The following is a 21,173-nucleotide window of genomic DNA, read 5'->3' on the forward strand; positions in this document are numbered from 1 at the left end:
CGTTTATTGCTATTTAATTTTCTTATTTCATGGAATTTTCTCTCAAAATAAAATACTATTTGAATCCGTAAAAATATATGTTGTTAAAACTTTGATCCCTAAAATAAAAAATTCTAAATAAGTCATTAAAATTTTCCAATTTTTATTTAAGCCCTTAAACTCAACTATTTAATATTTTAATTTCTAAATATATATTAATATGATTATTTAAGCCTCTCTCACACACACACATACACACACAAATTTTATTTTATGTTTTTATATATCGAATGATCAACGACATATATTTTTTGGGATGGTATTTTGCCCTTGCTTTTGGTACTTAAATGACGTTTTCCAATCTAATCATTAAGGCTTGGTTAATTGAATAACCTTATTTGGGTACCCTCAGTGATTCTTTAATTGCCCACGCGAGATCACAAACATGGCATTCACATTTCAACAGGCAACAAGTAGTCACTATAGCATTGAAACAATAAAGATTTGTTTAGAAAAACAAGACAGTTGACTCTAAAAGTAAAGGGTTAGGCCCACTCAAAAGCTGTATATATCACGCTCACTTCATTCATTGAATGCTCACAATTCTTGCTATGACAAAGTAATACCTTGCAATGCTAGCTTTACTCATATCTCATTAAAACATAACAATGATTTCATTATCAATGATTCAACATGAAGACTTTGTTAATAGATAATACTGCATGTAAATATTTTTAAATACTCCGAGTTTTAAAACCTGTTAACTCTCGCGAGTTCTCGAAACTCAACTTTGAAGTAGGAAAAAATATGTATACTAAGGTGACATAGAGGATGAATGAATTTGGTGAGATGAAGGTCCTCCATCTTTTTAATGTGGTCACAACAAAAGGCACCCCCCACTTAAGACCAACCTGAAAAGGGAAAAGCAACTCAGTACTTAGTCCTCTATGTGCACACAAAGGGATGGAGAAGCAAGTAAACTAGAGTTATTGCTCTCAAGACCTTCATTTATTTATAATCTAGTGGCCCTTTTGCTTGCACATGCTTTGCATTTATTAACTCATGCAATGGCTACATCAAGGTGCTGTTGGTGGGGTTCACTCACTCTATCCAATTACTGCTTCAGAGCTCTTAGCTACATTGAAAATGGTACTTTTATGTTATTGTTTACTCTATTACGTTTTACAGTGCACTTGGCTCTCAAACAAGTTTTGTACGAAAGGTTAAAAGTAGTGCACAAAATATTGTTAGAGACCATAACGTGCAAATATCATTGTCCTTTGTAGTCGTAGATCATCTCTGTTTACCAATCGGTAGGTGAAACAATTATTATATGAAATTATTTTAATATATCATTTATTAATAATTTTATATTTATATATGTGTTAAATATTTGAAAAAAAAGTTTATATCGTTTTTAATAATCCTATTGAACACAAACAAGATAGCCTTAGAGAAATATATGTGCCATACAACAATAGAAATCTCTATGTTGTTTCCATCTCCATCTCCTTGCAAAGTCCTTAGTATGCCAAATGTCACTATTATTTATTAGTTTGGCATGATTTTAAGTTACGATTTGAAGTTGTAATTATAATTATAAATTTCATTTTTGAAGTTTATGCAACTGTGTTGCAATTGTAATTATCACCGTATCAATTTGCACAATTTCATATAATTTTATTAATTGTAAACTATAATATGAAAATACATCTATAGAATATCTTGTTAGTATACGTTTGAACATGTTTCTGAAACGATATTTATTAGATATATTTACATGATGTGTAATACATTTATATTACGTTACAATTAAAAATTACTTTTGTCATTTAGACATCTATATGACATAATTTTAACACCTTTCTATTATGAAGAATTGACTTTCTTATTATAAAATAAATTTAAAAAGTTAACTTGTTCATAAATATTGTAAAACTCTTAATATTTTCTTTTTATCTATCATACTCATTTTTATAAGAATTATTTGATATTTTAATTTTTAAGAAACATGATCCATCTTTTAAGATTCGTTATAATATAAAAATTGTAAAATTTATATATACACATCCTACATTTTAGACATTTATTATGTTTTGATATACATGTTCATGTCATGTCAAGTATCCGTATCAAATTCGGTGCTTCTAATTCTCCTATAATTAAAAGTTACAATTTTATGAGCTAGAAAATGAATTGTTGTTTGATATTTTATGCTAGGAAGTCCCCATCAATCAATATAATTTCAACCTCGACAATCATGAACGATCAAGATCAATTGCATACACACATGTGAATGAATCTCATCATCACGTTTATAATTAATATTTTACCACAAGTTGAGGTACACTTAAAGGGTAGTTTATGTCCTCATTCTTTACTAGTTTAATCTTTTCCAGTTTTACTGTTTCCAAATGTTCACAGTTCGCATTGATCAACCATCACTTAATATTTCAACCTAGAGAAAGTTCAAATATCATTAAAAAAAGACATCATGCATCTAGGTAGACCCTACATTTTCAATAGACCAAAATACACCCATTATAATTTATTTTTTTTCGTTTTATAAGCATAAACCCATTATGATTGAACAAAAAATGTGGTATTATCAGGTGGGTGGACTTCAAATCTCCTTGAAAGATGTTCAAGGGGATGTCTTATGGATTTTTTTATTTCTTTTTTTGGCTTGTCAGGACCTTTCTGCATTTAGATACCAGAAATTAATTCAGCTTCGTTTTTCTCTTCTATGAGGCTCACGGGAAATGATTCCCTATAATTTTTAAACCCCTTTATTCTGATTTGACAATCTATATCCCATAACCCATTAAAAAAAAAGAAAACATTTAAGTTCAACTTTGCCTTCACTTTTGATCTTCCAACACACCACTCTCCCCTTTCTTTGTCCTTAAACTACCCCATCATGTCTGTCCCTTCTTCTGCTTTTTCATTCCTTTTCACATCTTTCTGTGTTTTCTTCACTTTGAGTGGAACTTCATCATGCTTAGCCATACATGCAAACACTACACGCCCCCATCGCCAACTCTCAGTAAATTACTATGCCAAATCATGCCCCCAGCTAGAACAGCTTGTTGGCTCAGTCACCTCTCAACAATTCAAAGTGTCACCTGTTTCTGGCCCTGCAACCATTCGCCTCCTCTTCCATGATTGCTTTGTAGGAGTAAGTTCACACAGAATAAGAGTCTATTTAGATAAACTTATGAGTAATGAGTTATAATCCAAAAGTTGAAGTGCGAATAAGTTAATTTTAACTGATGATTTACCTTCTTATTTTCTTCTCTTACAAGTACTTACAGAGAAATTTATCTAATTAGAACCACCACTGAATTTAGCTTTGCACTTGCATGCATGCATTGGCTTGTTCTTCTAAATTATTTGAAGTCTTAAAACCAAAAAGAAAAGCTCATTTTCTAGTGTTGATCCACTAGTTATGTTTTTTTAAGAACAAATGACTAGGTGTTCATCCATGTTTGGTGGTGAATGTTGTGGTGTGATGCTAACTTTATTTTTTTCTTGGGGAGTATGATAATTCTTGAATGGGTGAGTGCAGGGGTGTGATGCATCAATTTTAATAGCATCAAAGCCTGGAAGCAAACAGTTGGTAGAGAAGGATGCAGAGGATAACAGAGAATTGAAGGTGGAAGGTTTTGAGACTGTGAGAAAGGCTAAGGAACTAGTGGAGAGAAAGTGTCCAGGTGTGGTGTCATGTGCGGATATTCTTGTAATTGCAGCCAGAGATTATGTACACTTGGTAAGTCATTGCAATTCCTATGCATGCTAACCATGCATTTTTTTTTCTGTTATCTTTATATTTTTTCATTCCATCACTGCCTTTTGGTTTCTTCCTCTTGCCACATCTTAATTCAGGCATATCAGTTCACATGCAATACAAATCCAAAGCATTCTTAGTTTCATAGGCATCATTAATGTTGTTGTTGTGGTCTTTGAAATAACCAAATGTGGTCCACTTAAACTGCCCACAGACAAGGGCTATTTGGCTATCAAGAAATCCACATTAGGCTTTCTATTTTTTGAGTGGTAGTTCAAATTTTCTTCCTTTTCACTTATCATATCTTCTTTGTCTCTTACATAGCAGCTTTGCTTATATAGAAGAAGAAAAAGAGTTTATATTATAAAATACCAATGCCAAAAATAAAAGTTATAAATATCCAGGCACAAAGTCTTATGGTACTTGAGAAAAGGTGTGCTAGATTAATTGCAGCCTATCTGTCTGCCACTCATGATGACATTATATAATTTAGTTGATGGAAAGAGCTTCTTTCACTGTAGAATGAAAAGGAAAAATTGAAAGAAAAAAAAAATATACCCATTTTTATCTTTCTAAAAAAAAAAACAAAAGAGCTAACAGTTATATGGCCTAGTGAAAAAGACAGAATTGATTAGGCATTGGAACAGGCTGGTCTCGGAGATAGATTATCCAATGTAACTTAATTTAGCTCTAGAATGTGGAAACGGACAAGTTGGTCTTGGTCGAAGCATTTTCCTGCATCAAAATAAGTAAAAGGCCCTTCCTATAATATTAATTGTAGTTTTGTAGCAGTTACCAGAGTGGCTGTTTCATGTATTGATTCGCATAGAGTCAATTTAGAGGATTGTTTTCATATTCTCATATGAATTGCTTGGTATTATTTGGGCATAATGAATCAATAATGGATTCCAAAATTGCCCAACTTTTGTACTTATATGTTTGGATTATTTGGGCATCGAACACATCGCTGCTTCTTAATCTTAGGTCTAAGTTTTAGTGTTGTCCTTTTCTTTGTCATATCAGTAGAAATCTTGCAATAATAAATTAATTATTTGTAATTTACATGTTTATAGATAATTGTATTTTAATGTAGTATTTTTTATACAATTTTATAAGTTATTACTTTGGTTATGTTTTCATAGATAATTGATTGATGGGTTGGAAAGCGAGGGAAGTAAAGACAAATTAGTGTTTTTTTAAGAAGAAGAAAAAAAAAAAAAAAGAGGTCCATAAGAAAAAGAAGCTGATCGAACCAAACTGAATTAATTAAGATTAGTTGGGTTTTTTGGTTATGTAGTGATAAACAAATTGATGAGTGCCAAAGTAGAAATTTTTGTTAGTTTAGTTTTGATGACATTCCATTTATAACCAAACCAAACCTGTATCTACTGAATATTGTAGGAACTTCAATTTTAAATTTAATTGAAAGAAAATGTAGTTGATCCCATCAAGTTGTTATAAATATTAGTGTGGAAATTTTCCACAATTTTTTAAGTCTTCATCTAAATATACTACTAACACAAAATTTAATATTATAATGGTTCCAACTGATTTCCATATGATATGTAGTTGAATATCGTTAATTATTTTTTCCTAAATTAATTTATTGTTACTTAAATCTTGTTAAAGAACAATTGTATTTTTAGAATTTTTTTAATTTCTTATCAATTTCAAACTTTTATTTATCACATTTATTTATGAATAATATTCTTAAAAAAATTATCAATAATTAAAAATAATTTTGTATCACAATATAAATTATTTATTTTAAATCTAAAACATAATTTATAATTTTAAAATATTTATTTATACAAATTTGAAACATAATTTATATACTTTTGTACATATAATCTATTATAGATTTTAATTATATATAATAAATATTTTACCTGTATAATAAACATGCTAAAATATTAATTTTAAATAAATTATAAATAATATAACGTGTTATACAGGCCGGAGGGCCGTATTACCAAGTGAAGAAGGGAAGATGGGATGGAAAGATATCAACGGCATCAAGGGTGGCCTCCAACATCCCTCGTGCAAACTCCACCGTTGATCAGCTCATCAAACTCTTCAACTCAAAAGGCTTAACCACACAGGATCTCGTTGCTCTTTCGGGGGCCCACACAATTGGGTTTGCCCATTGCAAGCACTTCGTGGCCCGCCTCTACAGTTACCGAGGCAAGGCCCAACCGGACCCAAACATGGACCCAAAACTACTTCATGCACTTAGAATGTATTGTCCGAACTTCGGTGGAAATTCGGACATTGTTGCCCCATTTGATGCCACTACCCCATTCATATTTGACCATGCCTATTATGCCAACTTGCAGAAGAAGATGGGCCTCCTTGCCTCTGATCAGGCTTTGGCTTTGGACCCACGAACCAGGCCCATTGCTCAAGACCTTGCCAAGGATAAGCAGAAGTTTTTTCAAGCTTTTGTGGCGGCCATGGACAAAATGAGTTTGGTGAAAGTGGTGAGAGGGAAAAGGCATGGGGAAAAGAGAAGAGATTGTAGCATGCATACGTGAAAGTGGGGTGCAATTTACGCAATTCTTGCATTTATAACTCATACCATACTTCGTGGAGTTTAATATTGTTTTGTGCAGTTATAAATGAAATAGTTGCTTAAATATTCTTATTTGTTAACATTAGTCTTTTAATTACTTTTTTCTCTCTTCATTTTGTGTAATTGTGTTTCGATTAGACTGGAGGCAATATTGTACTTAACCGGTTGTTTAAAACTATTCCTTGAGTTGAGAAAATGGGTTTTAAAGTTGAAACAATGCTATTTTTTTAATCTTAAAAAAATGTTATTTTTACCCATTAGAATTTACACATTACTCTTATACTTATAAACATTGAACAGATTAATTATTGATTATCAGTTTTTAGATATTACATAGATCATGTTCATTAAAAAAAAAAAATACATTGCCCTGAAAATTGATGAATCATATCATGTGATTAAAGAATCTCAAAGATGGTGTCATTATCTGCATTGTTGTCAAATCTGAACAAACAATTGTAAAAAATTAAACCTCCTTCAAGATGATGCATCAGTTGGGACTACCTGCACACGTGTATCTTATATAACACGTGGTTCCAAGCTACATAAGCCCAGCCCAAGCTTGACTACAAAAGAGGCTGTATTTTTCTATACAGTGCTGCGGCATAGCCTGAAATAGAATTAAATAAAAAAAATGACTATTAAGTATAGAATTTTTCATGTCAAAACTAAAACACATGAATAATTGAACATGGTTATTGTCGTTAGGAATTGAAATCAAAGATATATATACAGACTGAAACAATGGTGTTATTTCAACAGGGTCGCCGTGAATTACTCATTAAAGATCTAGTGATGAGGTTGAGTAGCATATACTCACTTTGATAGTCGTTCTATGTCAATTAATGATTGTCATTCTCAGTTCTCAGCACAAGATATTTCAGCAATTAAATTTATCTTTGAACACGAGCATTTCATATCAGGGGTCACACTCACACTCATGTCTTTCAACTTTCAAGATATCATTTGACAAGAGTCTTTTGAAGACAGTTAACTCCCCAAGCAGAAATTATTATAGTGGTTTGGGGCATTATCATTCAGTTAGACAAGATGTAAAATTTCCCCCTAGGCAAAGTATATCAATACATTTTAAAGCCTTAGATTCTGCATAAAGAATGAGTTTGTCAAGTCAAAGCAGTTATTATCGGACAGAATAAGTTGATCATATATTATCCGACGGAACAAATCAATCAATTTACTTACACTCCTATGATTTCATGGAGATAATAGTTGCTGCAGTAAATAGTGCCTCTTTTCCTATTGATAATATCTCCATATGCCTGCACCATGACGCACAACAAATTTGCGATCATTCTTTGCTAGAAAATAAATATGATCAATGGCCATAATATCCCAAATCAGTCTAAGAAAAAGTACGCAAGCATTGTGGAAATTAAAATCATCAGAAATGGTCCCCTTACTCATCCGTGCTTCTCAAATTATCAAAAGCAGAGATGAAAGTATGACACAAATCCACAAGAGCACTGACTCCCCCTTCTTTGTTACCAGCAATGTTGTCATCAGCATTTCCTTTTGACAATATTGACAATTGAGCCTGAAGTCCAGTAAAAACCCATTTCAAAAAAGAACTTGTTATAGAAGCTCCTCGTATATTTTTCAAGGGGTGTGAATTAATACTTTAGATTCTGAAGAGCTAAATTTAATAGTTTCATGCTGAGAAAAAATTAGAAGGCAAAACATCTGGTTAGTCCCCCTATCCCATGAGATAAATAGCTAACAAAGTGGTCGTTAATATATCCCACCACTGGGATTAAGGGAACTCTTAGTCCATTATGCTAAGGGGTTGGTATGCCTTTAGTTGTGATGTTCTTCTTTTTTTGTCGTCTTTGTTTCTTCTTTAGGAGGATTACCAATCAGTTAGGAGTAATGACCACTAGTTAAGATAGTTATCATAGTAAGTTAAGATGTTAGGCAGTTAAAAATATAGGAGAATGTAAGAGGGGAGAAACTTCATTCTATCTTGTATCAATTTGCAGGTTGAATTTTGCTCTTTGTGAAAGGAGAAATCCTAGGAGGAGACATCTCTCTACTATATTCTGTCCAATCTCATGCTATCAATAAAACCTTACTTTTCCAAACTATTATTGGTTTGTATTACAATCCTCAATCTTTGTATTCCTTTCCTCTACAATAGCTTTTCTATATGTTGTTTAAATCATTATATATTGTGAACTGATTTGTTGAATGGAGACAAGTACCTGAAAACCATGAGCCAGAAGGAATTGAACTACATCTACACCAATTTTTTTTATTAAGCTCTTAGTGCTAGTTTTATTTGAAAAGCACTTCAAAGCCCCAACAAATGTTGAATCTTCGGTATAATCATTTGACTTACGAGTGCGAACAGAAGGCTGCAATTTCGTATAAAACAAAGGTAGTTAAATCAAGAGATTATCAAAAGCCACTAGCCTACCACAAACAGAGCCTCCTTTCAGGAGGAAAAAAAAATATATATCATTAAGCAAGTACGATAGATTTGAAAACAGTCTACCCGTTGATTACCTTGGTTATGTATTTCCACAGATATTGCACAACTATTTCCAGCTTCCATTTAGGTTCACTGAAGATCTGAAGCCATTCTCATGAAAAGCAAAAGAAACTATCAGCCACATGATAACTCCCTCAAAAAGTGACTTGAAATATGAACTTGGAAAGGTTAACTAGTAACCACACTAGTAGGAAGTGCCAATCCATCCGATATAAGATAATAAATACAATGTAGATAGTGGTAAACCCTAGTATCTTATATAGAGATTGGTTTGATTTTTGTGTTAATCAGCAAGTATGTCCAAGCAAAGCATTTTAAAGGAAAAGCATAACCCAATCTTATGCATTATTACTTCATCTAACCCCATATACAAAGTACAAACAGTTATGCGCAACAAAAGAGAAGTGAGTGAAAGGAATAGAGAGACAGTATTTGGAACCACCTTAAGAAAAACAGGGACACTATCTTTGTAGTAAGCTAGTTCATCCAGAATTATGTCGATCAAGGGTGTTCTGTACCAAATACACCAAAATACCATATCACATGTGATTCATCAGAGCATTGGCCTATAAACAAACAAGAAAATCAACTGAAAGCTACATTGTAAAGAAACAAAATTGAAAGTAAATTACCTTGGACTGTCCGCTCTCGTAGTGTGACCTTCAATATTTGCTTTCTTCCTTGCCATGTCAAGATCCATAATCTAAAATCACTTAGAATGTAAGAACCAGAACCTTCGTTTAAAGTTTACATATATACAATGAATAAAATTATGGATTAATTATGTTTTTAGTTCTTGATTTAGACCCTACATTTTTCCTCCATAAACAAAAAATCATGACGTCAGGGACCAAAAATGTGAATAGGAAAAAAGTTTAAGGTCTAAAATTGAAAATCGGCAAAAACTAAAATTAGTAAAAAAAAAAGTTTAGGGACTAAAAGTAAAAATGAATAAAAGTTCAAGGACTAAAATCATTCCTAAAATTATTCATGAACTTACCATCACTAAAAGTTTCTCAATTGAGACACACGTGTCCTTTAAAACCCCGAGTAAAGCAAGAGACAATGCACTATGACAATTTTTGGATAACTTAGATTCAGAACTTTCTTGAAGCTCCAAATGATTACTGAGTTCACTTTGAAGAATTTGAGATAGTTGACAAATAATTGCCATGCAATCCTTCATCAAGCCTTTGTAATTTATTTTCCTAGATCCCTGCAAAAACTAGATAAGATATATATTTCGGCAAAATCAAAAAGGAAAAAGAAATCTTTCAAGGTGACAGATCGGAATCAAGATGCATAAAGATTACATCAACAAGACATATGGAAAGAAGAGTATTAGCTCTCACATACTTAGCACCAAAATCAATATGTTTAATTGTTGATTGGTTAGTCGCACAAAATCTTTTTATACACAATATGACCAATATACTATTGGCTTATAAAACAAATACCAGTAGCAGGCTGAGCAAAGACTCCCTCTGCATGCTCCAGTTCAAAGTTGCTGCAACAAAACAGATACTTAGAATTTATTAGTAGTTTATTAAGACATGGTGACAGCAGAGGAGTTTAACTTCATACACACCATTGCGAGGTAGAAAATCATCCTCAAAAACAATGACAAGGTACTGAAAGAGTAACATGTTCCTCAAGGGCTGCAACAAGATAATGTAAAGATATTAGACACCCATCCACCCATAAAGGGGACATAACAGATGAGAGGACTCTTTCTATGAGAGTAAAAAGGGCAAATCTTGATCATTAGACCTTACTGATCAAGATTAAAACATAAAAGTCATGCGACTTTAATTAGCACTTAATCTTGACCATCCGTTGATGGTTAAACAGCTAAGTTTGCTCCTCTTACTCTTGTATAAAAATGACTATGACTTTCTCACTAGATACTTCCCTATGGAATCTAAAACGTGCAAATGCAGAATATAGGTAACAGTAGACTACATATTATAACCTCAACTGGAAATGAAAAATTATAAGTAGTGTCTCTACTCTAAGAGACAGATGCAAAACATGTATCCACATATTCCAGATAGGAATTTACAACATTGGTGAACTAACCTCGATGCTTGCTGCTTGAAATTTGGTCTCAGAAAAAATTTCAGTGAGCTCTTCAATCAGGACGTGAAAGCTCTAAAGTAGGTGGAGAACATAAAGAACAAAAACGAGTTTAAAAATTCAAATATCAAAATGCAATTTAGCAGAAGACATTTGAGAGAGAACCTTGTGGAGGCTGAAATTTATAAACAAAACAATACAAATTTTAAAATGTATAAAAGTTCATTGAACTGCAGTGCTTTTATCAATCATAAAACTGCTATTGAAATTTTGTTTGTCCTTTCTAATATTATGCAACAACATAAAAATTAGTATAGATTACCTAGAGTAAAGTGGCGGAATTGGATAACTTTATTTGCTTGCCTAATGCCAATACAGTACTCTAAACTAGCATGAATTTCTACTAAACATGTAAAAGGTAGACACGTGTGATATGATGTATCACTGTGCATTTCACCGAGTGCAATTTCATAGAAATGTTTTGAGAAAAAAGTTTGGTACTTACAGACAAAGAAACATGTTGGTTATAATATTAGTTCAAATACAGCAATCATATGAGCAGATCCTTAAATAGATTTTCATAAATTTTGTAATAAAAAAAATGAATGAAATTTGAATGTGCCAAAAAATAAAAAAGAGAGAAAAAGTTAAGGAAAAATAAGAAGTAATCCTGTATCATACTGTGAAATGCACAAGAGCGATAAATTTTTCAAGAAAAGTTAAGATTAAGAAATACTTAGATTATTTTGGCTCACATAAGGATAGGAAAAAATGACATCATGACAGGGAAAACTGTTGCAATTAAATGAAAGAACTAAAAACACTATAGGAGTATATAGAGTACAGAAGAAACCAACTCACAGAGGGGTCAAGAGGTTCACCAGACCGTTTGTCACCTGCTTCACCAACAGCATGAGCATTATCCGGGCAATCAATGATGGGAGACCATGCCTAGCAGAAAATATTTTAAATTTGCAAGTTCAATCAGCATCCATATTACCAATCAAGTTTTACCCAGAATAGAACAAAAACAACATATTGAGATGACTTATACTCATCTGTACCTCTTTAACCACAACCAATTTTGATGAAGAGTTAGATGACGACCTGGAATCATCCGTGCCAGATAAATACACACGAGGGAAGCGCTAAACCCCCCCAAAAAAGAAGTCACGTGTAAGGTATGAGTTACACTCAGAACCTATGAATATAAATATAGAAAATCATGTCTCATGTGGCAGCCAAATACCTTGTCTAAGTCAACTAGAAGCTTATAACTTCCCACAATCAACTCTAAAGACTTCCCTGTCCTCAGCATGTGGAAGATCGCCCCATAAATTTTTCTTGGCAAGTGAAAAATAAAACCTCAGTAGACAGTATTAGACACAAAATACAATTTACCCTCTCAGACACAACCTGCTCTAGTAGGAGAATAAACCATATATGTGAAAAAATAATAAATGAAATGGAGCATCAGTTTTAGAAATTCACACGTGAGAGCGACTTACGAAGTGGGTGGTTTTCCATGTTCAGGCACAATTGAAGAAGCACGAACAGCATCAAGAAAAGTAATCCCTGCATATATATGAACACAGAAGAAAAAAAAATAAAAATAGGACATTTAACATTCGTATATAAAATAGATTTTTTTTTTCAAAAGAAACCCAAAACCAAATTCTACTCAAGTTTTAATTTTTCCGAATACCCAAAAGCTCAATTAGCCAAAACACATTGGTTTTCTTCATGGGCACAAACGCGGTGGTGTCAAGTGAAAATGGGAAGAAATAAAACAAATATAAAATTATTTAAAAATAAATAAAAGAAGAAAAAGAGTGTGATTCGTACGATCATCGAGGGCATCTTGATGAGCATCCTTGGTTTCGGAGGCATCGAACATGGCCAGCATGCTATCATCGATCCCTGCTCTGTTCCATCTTTCACTACTGCTAGGGTTCTCCATTTTCCCGCTTTTGCTTATTTTCCGTTTCTTCACAAACAAATATGAAATTTAATCACAATTTTCGCACAGGTGTTGCTGAGAATTTGATGGATGTTAACAGAATTTTTGAAAAATAAACAAAGGAGTTGCTTCGACTTCCCGCCAAAATTTGTTAAACATTAACCTGGTGAATTAGGAAAATGCTGCATCCTCTGATAGAGGCTTTTTGACCATGGGTTCTTTTAAAACTTTATTAGGCAAATGGGGCTGTTTTTGAAATATTTACGCCTTTGGGATTGTTTATAATAGTATCGTTATAGCTCATAGCGACACCGGTGACATGTGACATTTTTTTCACTTCAGGGAAGCCATGAAAGCCATATATTTAAAGTCGCTATAGCCCATAGCGCCACTAAACGGCTTAAATAAAGTCGCTATAGCCCATAGCGCCACCAAACGACTTAAAAAAAAATAAATTCAAATGTAAAAAACAAATTAAGTTAATAATTTAAATAAAAAAAAATTAGTGGCGCTATGGCCTATAGCGACACAGTGTTGCTATAGGCCATAGCGCCACTTTTATAAATATTTAAATAGATAAAAAAGAAAAAAAATATGTATAAAATAAAGAAATTATAGAAATAATAAATTTATAAATATATATTTATATGAAATTGATAATATAAATTAAAATTTGAAAGAAAAAAAACTTAAGTTAATAATTTATTGGAATTAAATAAATTTTTGTAAAATAATTTACTAGAATGTTGAGTATATAATAATTTTTAACAGATATATTTTATTTAAAAATTGTGTATAGTGTATAATAAAAAATGAAAAAAAAAAATTTCTAGGGACAGAATTTATTTATATAAATGGAAATAATAAAAAATACAAAAAAAAAATGAATTACAAAATAATTTTTAGAAAAAAAACTAGTACAATAAATCTGGAGAAAAAAAAAATCCAATAAACCAAAAAAATGAAAATTAAAAAAAAAAAGGCTAGTGTCACTATGGGCCATAGCGACACAATGTCGTTATGGCCCATAGCGACACTAGCTTTTTTTATTTTTAAATTTGTTTTTTTGCTACTTAAAGTCGCTATGGGCTATAGTGACAAAAAGTTGCTATGGCCCATAGCGACCAGCCTTTTTTTTTTTTTTTTTTTAGTTTTTCGTTTTTTTTACCTCAGTTTTTTTTAAAATTTTTGTTTTTTTGGTTATTGGGTCATTTTTTTCTCCAGATTTATTCTACCAGTTTTTTTTAGAATTTATTTTGTAATTCATTTTTTTTGTATTTTTCTACATTTTTTCCCTTCACTTATTTTTTGCCCAGTTTTTTTTAAATTTACATATAAAAAAATTATTAATACACTTAAATAATAAATTTTCTTTAAACTACACAATTAATTATTTTTAATTAAATTTATTAACAAATTACTGAAAATATATTTTTAATTATATTAAACAAAATACTTAAAATATAAATTTAATTAAATTTGTTTATTTCTGTACTTATTTAATTAAAAATATTAAAAATTAAGTTTTTAAAATGAAATGTTAATATTTAAAAAATAAATAATTTTCCCCAGTTTTTTAAAAATTAACATATTTATAAAATAATTTTCGTTTTTATTTTTTTACTTATTTTTCCACAATTTTTTTAAAATTTAACATATTATAATATACTTTTATTTTAATTATTTAGTTTCTGTACTTTTAGTTATAAATATAAAAACGCAAAATTAAAAATAAAATGTCATTTTTGCAAAAAAAAAAATACAAAATGTGTGGCGCTATGGCCCATAGCGACACCATGTCGCTATGGCCCATAGCGCCTCTCTTAAAAAATACATATAATTTAATTTAAAATTACATTTTTATAAAACTGAATTTTCTTTTTATAAATATATAATAAATACTTCAATTTATTATTTTTATTTTACATTTCTATTATTTTCGTTTTTTTTTTATTTTTTTCTTTATAGAGTGTCGCTATGGGCTAAGTTATTTTTCTTAGTCCATCAACTGTGGTGATCTAGCCTATAGCGACACTCATGTGGCTCATTCCAGCCAACCAAGATCAAAAAAAAAAATGCTACCACCGGTGTCGCTATGGGCCATAGCGACACCGTTATAAACAGTCCCAAAAGCGTAAATAGTTTCAAAACAACCCCATTTGCGTAATAAACTTTTAAAACAACTCCACTTTGGTCAAAAAGCCTCTGAAAGAAAGACGCCGAAATTTCTTTCGAATTATTAAAAAATTAAATAAAATAATTATTTTATAATAAATTTATTAAAATATAATAATATTTTAATAATTCAGACGATGAATCGTTTCCACTTCTGTAGCAGTGCTCGGTGAATTATGGAGTCCTGAGAAATTCTCTTCACATGTTACAAGGACTCTTGCAAATTTAAAAATATATATATATATATATATAAATACGTAGTATAAATTATAAAATAATTTAGGTACCATATCAATTTAACAAAAAAGAAAAAGAAGTACATGTATCAATCACATTTAATAATAATTAGAATAGTTTTTTTTACACAGATAAAGGATATGTATTAACAATATAAAATCTACATTATTATTTAATCACAAATATTGTGATAAATTTATTAATTTTTTTTATAATTATTTTAAAAATTATATAAATAATAATTTTTTTTATTAATTAACGATGTAAAATTTTAAAAAAATCTTTCATTTTATTTTCGAGTACTTGTAAAGTTATAAATTATATAGATTATATTTATATTAAATTTTCTTTATTTTGATCCTTATGTTAAAGTAGGTTAAATTATTTTTTCCACTTATTCATTTAATTTGATCTTTTATCGATAAAAAAAAGTTCAATTTGATCGTCAACTTTAAAAAATGATGAAATTTAGGGGGGTGTATTGGTTTAGGATTTCGTAGGATTTTAAAAGACTTTTTTTGAGTAAAAAAGTCCATTGGTATTCAATCAGGATTTTATGTCACTTAAAAACAATCCAGTGGTATTCAATCTGGATTTTTAAGATTTTTTAAAGAGTCCATTAAAATCCACTGGTATTCATTTGAGATTTTTTACAACTTAAAAACAATCCATTGGTATTCAAAAATATAAAGATTTTAAAGGATTGTTGTATGAGAGGGATTTTGAAGGACTTTCTAGTGTTATCTATAAATACCAGATTCAGAAAACAATCCCATCCAAACCCATCGGATTTTGAAGGATTGTTTGAAGTGACTTTTCAAGTGTTTCAAGAATTTTCAAGTGAATTTTTCATATTTTTTTTCTATGTTCCTGTCTTCTCCATTTTTTTCTCTACTAATAATACTACACTATTATTCATTGCTCATATATAATATTGTAGTACTGTTCTCATCTCATTCCCCTATTTTGTGAAACTCTGATATGTAAATGATAGTGTCATTGACTTGTTATATTTTTCTGTTAGTTCTCTTTAATTGACTTGCTTTATTTTATTCTATGTAGTTGAATTGGTTCCTTTATATAACACAAAAAAACGATTGAAATTTTAACTTTCAAGTGATAATTTTTTTTATAACACACGTCAAGAAAAGAAAAGGTGAAAGATGAAATTGATATCATAATCTCTACAATATACAATATATATATATATATATATATATATATATATATATATAAGATGAATTTGTTAGGGTTTCTATGAGTAGAATGAGATGAAAATGGATCTTAATTGGGAGAAGAACCCTCTCAGCATAAAAATTGCGATCTCTCTCCTTCCTTTAATTTGTTACTCTTATCCTTCCTCATTTTATGACTCAACAATTATTTTATTTTTTTACTATGAATTTTTCTTTTTATTTTTATATTGTAAAATTAGGATTTTTTTTTATATTTTAAAAAAAGAAAATTAACATAAGACATTGTAGTATATAATTTTTTAGGGTTTAGGATTTATGCTTTCATTAGCTTATTTTTTTTAAAAAAAGGAAATATTGTTAAAATATTTGTTAGAATAATTTACATTTATAAATATCGTTAAAAATTATCATATAATATATAACTAAAATTATATATATATATATATATATATATATATATATATATTCTCTATATCTAAATACTTTTGTTTATATAAAAAAAATTATATATCTAAATATTTTCCCAGTATCAAATATACTGATTTTTTTTATATAAAAAATTATCTTATGTTTCTATATTTCTGTTTTTGCATGTTTTTTTTTTTATAATGGCTGAGGTATTTGATCCATTGGGATAGCCAAGATATATTTGATCTTGTATGATTGGTGTGCTTCTAAAAATAATAATATAATTTTATTGATTTTGTCTCTTATCCATAATTATTTATATAACTAGTTTTCAACATATATTGTTTTAGTAATTCAAATGGGAGATTTACAAGGAAATAATAAAGGAAAAGGAAAAGAGAAAAAAATATGAAGCTTGGAATAAGGAGGATTCCGATGAATTGTTACAATTGATAGTAGATGCTATAAAAAGAGGATAGGATATTATGGACAATTAATATTATTATTATTATTATTTATCTAGACATTATTGTTTTTTTTATTATTTTTGTCTTTGACTCTTTTTAAATTTGAATGTATGAATTTTTTTTTAAAATCTTATCAAATGTCAAAACTCCACAAAAATTCTACAAAATCCACAAAATCCCACAGAATCCATTAAAATCCTGATTTAAAAGTCTTGCAGAATCCATTAAAATCCTGATTTTAAGTCTTATAGAATCCTGCAAAATCTTAAAAGTCATGAAAATCCTGCAAAGTCTTTTAAAATCCGCAGGATTTTTTTTAACTAAAAAAGTCCTTTAAAATCCTAATCCAATACACCCCCCTTAGTTTGTTTCATCAAATTAAAAATGACGGTGTTAACTTTTTATGTATTTGATACAATAAAAAATAAATGACACGTCTTATGAAAAAAATTCAATTACACTAATTTTAAAAAATTAAGAGATCTAATTAAAATTCAGTGATAAACAGAATAAATTGAATCAATTTAATAAAAATTGATAACAAGAGAGTAATTTAGTCTGATATTTGTTATCTTTCAACCTCGTTTACTTCGTAGGCTAAAATAAAAATAATAAAAAATGAGTTAATCACTGTTAGTGTAAAGTTTTTTTTATATTGGAAACCAATCAGATCTGTTAATAATATCATGTCATTTGTTCATTTAATTAAATTAAAATAAAAAAGGCACTATTAACAGATCTGATTGGTTATTAGTGTAAAAAACTTTACACTGACAGTGTATAAGTGATTAACTCATAAAAAATAATAGGAATATATATATATGAGTTAATCACCTATACACTTTCAATGTAAAGTTTTTTTACACTAACAACCAATTAGATCTTTTAATTGTGTCATGTCAGTGTAAAGTTTTTTTACACTAGCAACCAATTAGATCTTTTAATTGTGTCATGTCACTATAAACACATTTACTTTTAACAGTGACATAACACAATTAAAAGATCTAATTGGTTACCAGTGTAAAAATTTTTTACACCGGTAGTATATAAGTGATTAACTATATATATATATAAATAAATGATAAAAAAAAAGGAAAACTTAACCAAAACAAACTTAAAAAGAATACATGTGAGTGATAAATTGCTTCAAATATTTCTGAGTAACCACTTTCAATGACTATCTTAATCACTATGTTAAAAAGTAGAGAGCAAATTGTCCAAGTAATCACTCCCCAAGTCCTGAAACACAAAAACATCAAGTTCATTTTCCAGAACCCTATCCAACCTTGCCATTTTTTTGGTTACAGGTTCTTCATTCACCACATCCACAAACCCTTCCTTTCTCTTCTTCATGCCATTGTAACTCTTTTCTGTGTCCCAACCTGCTCCTTTCTGACCTGTTTCTGAAGCCTGTGCAACAACAACTGTCTCAAGTGGAAAGTTGAGGTATGCTTTTGGACCCCTAATTCTCAAAGCAGCCTTGTCATAAGCCAGAGCTGCTTCTTCAGCAGTTTCAAATGTGCCAAGCCAAACTCTAGCACCTTTCTTTGATGAATCTCTAATCTCTGCTGCATATTTACCCCATGGCCTTCTCCTTACTCCCCTATAGTGTTTTGCTACCACCTTTTCTCCTCTCACACCATCAGCTTCCACCTTGTTTTTGTGTCTAGTAGCAGTGCCAATTCCCATAATGGTGTCACCAGAATCTTCTGTATTGGTTGCAGCAGTTAGAATACTATATAAACTTTGTTCCCAGAAATCAGCCCCCATTGATATCCATCTCCCTAAACTTGGAAGCCTTTTCAGAATTTCCATTGACCCTTCTCTTCCATCAGGGTTAGGCTGTTCTTCCAAAGAGTGAGGAGAATCTACTGATGCATCACCTCTTCTGTCACTGCTCATAATTTTAGCCCACACATTCTCTAGAATCTCTTCAGAAGATGCCTGAATAGCCATGTGAACTTGGTTGTCACATAAGTGAATAAGATTAAGATAGGAGAAGGAATATATAATGTGAAGATATATAAAGGATATATTTATCTATGTCGTTTTCCCTAATAGTAGTACCGTAAATGAAATTAGTCTTTAATATATATCATGTCAGGGAAGAAATTAATATATATTTGAAATGTGGAGGCTCTTTGACAGCTCAGCGTGGGTTTATCATGCTAAATGAACGAAAACTTAGTTGGAAACTTGTGTTTTAATCCACAGATAGACCATATAAGGAGGATTTTCAACGTTAAGAAAGGTGTTGAGGTAATGGTTTTGTTAATATTTTATTGCTTCCTTCTTGACTTGTGTGCTTGTTCAATCATTTGGAACTTCACCCCATGCATATCATATGCGTGCTTTATGCATTGAATTGGAATATATTCGTCTAGCTAAGCTAACACGGATCGATCAAACATTCAGAAACAAAGGGGCAGAAGCATTTCAAAGCTGGCGACAGCGAACTTGGTTGCTTTTTCTTTGGTTTAGAACAGCTAATACATAATTCAATGGATGCTAACCCTCCTTCCCCCATCATCTCAACATAACTCAATGGATGCTTTCATGTCAAATTTTCACAATACAAGTTGATACTCAAATCTCACGTCCATTTTTTTTCCTAGATAAATACTAAATATATACCCGAGAGATAAATACATGTCAAGTTTAAACTAGCTACACATATTAAGAAAAGTCATTTCCATTCCTATATTATCCCACATAATTCATTTATATATATATATGGACATGATTATATAATATTTTAAAATTGACAATCAAACATTACTTTAATCCAATGATTTTCTTTGACTCGAAATGAGCATCACAACCGTTGCACAAGTATTATTCCTACCTAATTCATATAATGTTTTTTTATTTTTTTTCTGTCAACCTCTTGATACTCCTCATCGTTCTTTTGAATCATCGTGTGAATCACTTCAAGCCATCAATGTAGTTGCATCACCAAACATTCTAAATCAAATTAATTATTTTGTAGGGGAATGATGGTTAATTGTTATAAAAAAATTTAATGTACAAGTGTCATACGTAATAATGTGGGATGATTTCTGTCAGTTTTTTTAATTTTATTTAACTCTTAAATTACATAATTATCAAATAAAATGTAGAGTAAATAGAATTTATAGAATATTCTAGTGAAGTATCCGTAGCAAACAGTACTCTATTTTGTATTGTATAACTTATCAGAGCAATGTTAGCAGTGGAACATTGCTTACACAATGATATGTTTGCTTGGTCCGTCAATGATACGTCTTTCGATAGCTAGCAATTATAATTACGATATTATATACTTTAATTTCATCACTAGATCTTAATAGTTTCATCAATAATATATTTTGTTTAGATGGAATATATATGGACGGGTAGAAGACCACGTGATGGAAAAGCTGAAAGTTTAATACTTCCTTGTGTTCTTAATTATTATCATAATTAAATTAGAAGATTGGCTTTATAATTTTATAAATAAAAAAAATGAGTAATTGATTATTTTGATCTTTTAATTTAGAAGATGTTGTTGTATTAAAGAATGTTTTGATACAAGTTTCCAAAAACTTTTAAAAGTTTTTTCATTAAAAAAAGTACGCTTTATTTTTAGTATATAAGTTCATAAACTCTTTTAAACTGTACATAAATAGATTCATAGTCTTTGAATATGAAAATATTAAATAAATTTTAAAAAATACAAATTAATAATTACATTGATTAAAAATAACAATCGCTAGTAAAAGAATTTTTTTTTAAAAAAGCATTGTTCCACTTCACTTAAGTTATTTTATATTATTACCCATTACATGT

At 30.1% G+C, this 21,173-nt stretch overlaps 3 protein-coding genes across 4 annotated transcripts; 1 reads left to right on the forward strand and 2 right to left on the reverse strand.

Moving 5' to 3' along the window:
* The first annotated feature begins 2,745 nt into the window (after positions 1 to 2,745).
* LOC109794923 (Peroxidase superfamily protein) lies at positions 2,746 to 6,516 on the forward strand. The gene is made up of 3 exons (XM_020354351.3): positions 2,746 to 3,157; positions 3,548 to 3,748; positions 5,722 to 6,516. The coding sequence occupies exons 1-3, from the start codon at positions 2,900 to 2,902 to the stop codon at positions 6,298 to 6,300; spliced, it is 1,038 nt and encodes a 345-aa protein (XP_020209940.1). The 5' UTR covers positions 2,746 to 2,899; the 3' UTR covers positions 6,301 to 6,516.
* Positions 6,517 to 6,615: 99 nt separating this feature from the next.
* On the reverse strand, positions 6,616 to 13,149 carry SNI1 (negative regulator of systemic acquired resistance (SNI1)). 2 transcript variants are annotated; one of them, XM_083071157.1, is made up of 17 exons: positions 13,047 to 13,149; positions 12,769 to 12,910; positions 12,432 to 12,498; positions 12,173 to 12,266; positions 11,988 to 12,071; positions 11,785 to 11,874; positions 10,927 to 10,998; positions 10,436 to 10,505; positions 10,305 to 10,354; positions 9,848 to 10,072; positions 9,480 to 9,550; positions 9,290 to 9,359; positions 8,862 to 8,927; positions 8,558 to 8,710; positions 7,760 to 7,893; positions 7,542 to 7,618; positions 6,616 to 6,948 (listed from the first exon to the last, which is right to left on the reverse strand). In XM_083071157.1, the coding sequence occupies exons 2-16, from the start codon at positions 12,881 to 12,883 to the stop codon at positions 7,546 to 7,548; spliced, it is 1,434 nt and encodes a 477-aa protein (XP_082927283.1). In that variant the 5' UTR covers positions 12,884 to 12,910; positions 13,047 to 13,149; the 3' UTR covers positions 6,616 to 6,948; positions 7,542 to 7,545. The 2 variants fall into 2 exon arrangements, with proteins under 2 accessions (XP_082927283.1, XP_020205777.1); XM_020350188.3 differs by lacking the exon at positions 13,047 to 13,149 and having other exon boundaries at positions 9,848 to 10,063; positions 12,769 to 13,040.
* Positions 13,150 to 18,480: 5,331 nt separating this feature from the next.
* Positions 18,481 to 19,586, reverse strand: LOC109795311 (ethylene-response factor C3). The gene has a single exon (XM_020354768.3). The coding sequence runs from the start codon at positions 19,320 to 19,322 to the stop codon at positions 18,561 to 18,563; it is 762 nt and encodes a 253-aa protein (XP_020210357.1). The 5' UTR covers positions 19,323 to 19,586; the 3' UTR covers positions 18,481 to 18,560.
* Between the last annotated feature and the right edge of the window lie 1,587 nt (positions 19,587 to 21,173).

The sequence above is a fragment of the Cajanus cajan genome, chromosome 3, assembly GCF_000230855.2.
Source record: "Cajanus cajan strain Asha chromosome 3, NIPB_CcT2T_4, whole genome shotgun sequence".
Classification (NCBI taxonomy): Eukaryota; Viridiplantae; Streptophyta; class Magnoliopsida; order Fabales; family Fabaceae; genus Cajanus; species Cajanus cajan.

Excerpts from the sequence above, each read along its gene's own strand:
- SNI1 (XM_083071157.1), bottom strand. The coding sequence starts at position 12,883 with ATGGAGAACCCTAGCAGTAGTGAAAGATGGAACAGAGCAGGGATCGAT. Across the intron at positions 12,499-12,768 it reads TCAAGATGCCCTCGATGATC|GGATTACTTTTCTTGATGCT; the intron begins GTACGAATCACA and ends ATATATATGCAG. Across the intron at positions 11,875-11,987 it reads AATTGGTTGTGGTTAAAGAG|GCATGGTCTCCCATCATTGA; the intron begins GTACAGATGAGT and ends ATTTTCTGCTAG.
- LOC109795311 (XM_020354768.3), bottom strand. The coding sequence starts at position 19,322 with ATGGCTATTCAGGCATCTTCTGAAGAGATTCTAGAGAATGTGTGGGCT.
- LOC109794923 (XM_020354351.3), top strand. The coding sequence starts at position 2,900 with ATGTCTGTCCCTTCTTCTGCTTTTTCATTCCTTTTCACATCTTTCTGT. Across the intron at positions 3,158-3,547 it reads TCCATGATTGCTTTGTAGGA|GGGTGTGATGCATCAATTTT; the intron begins GTAAGTTCACAC and ends GGGTGAGTGCAG. Across the intron at positions 3,749-5,721 it reads CCAGAGATTATGTACACTTG|GCCGGAGGGCCGTATTACCA; the intron begins GTAAGTCATTGC and ends CGTGTTATACAG.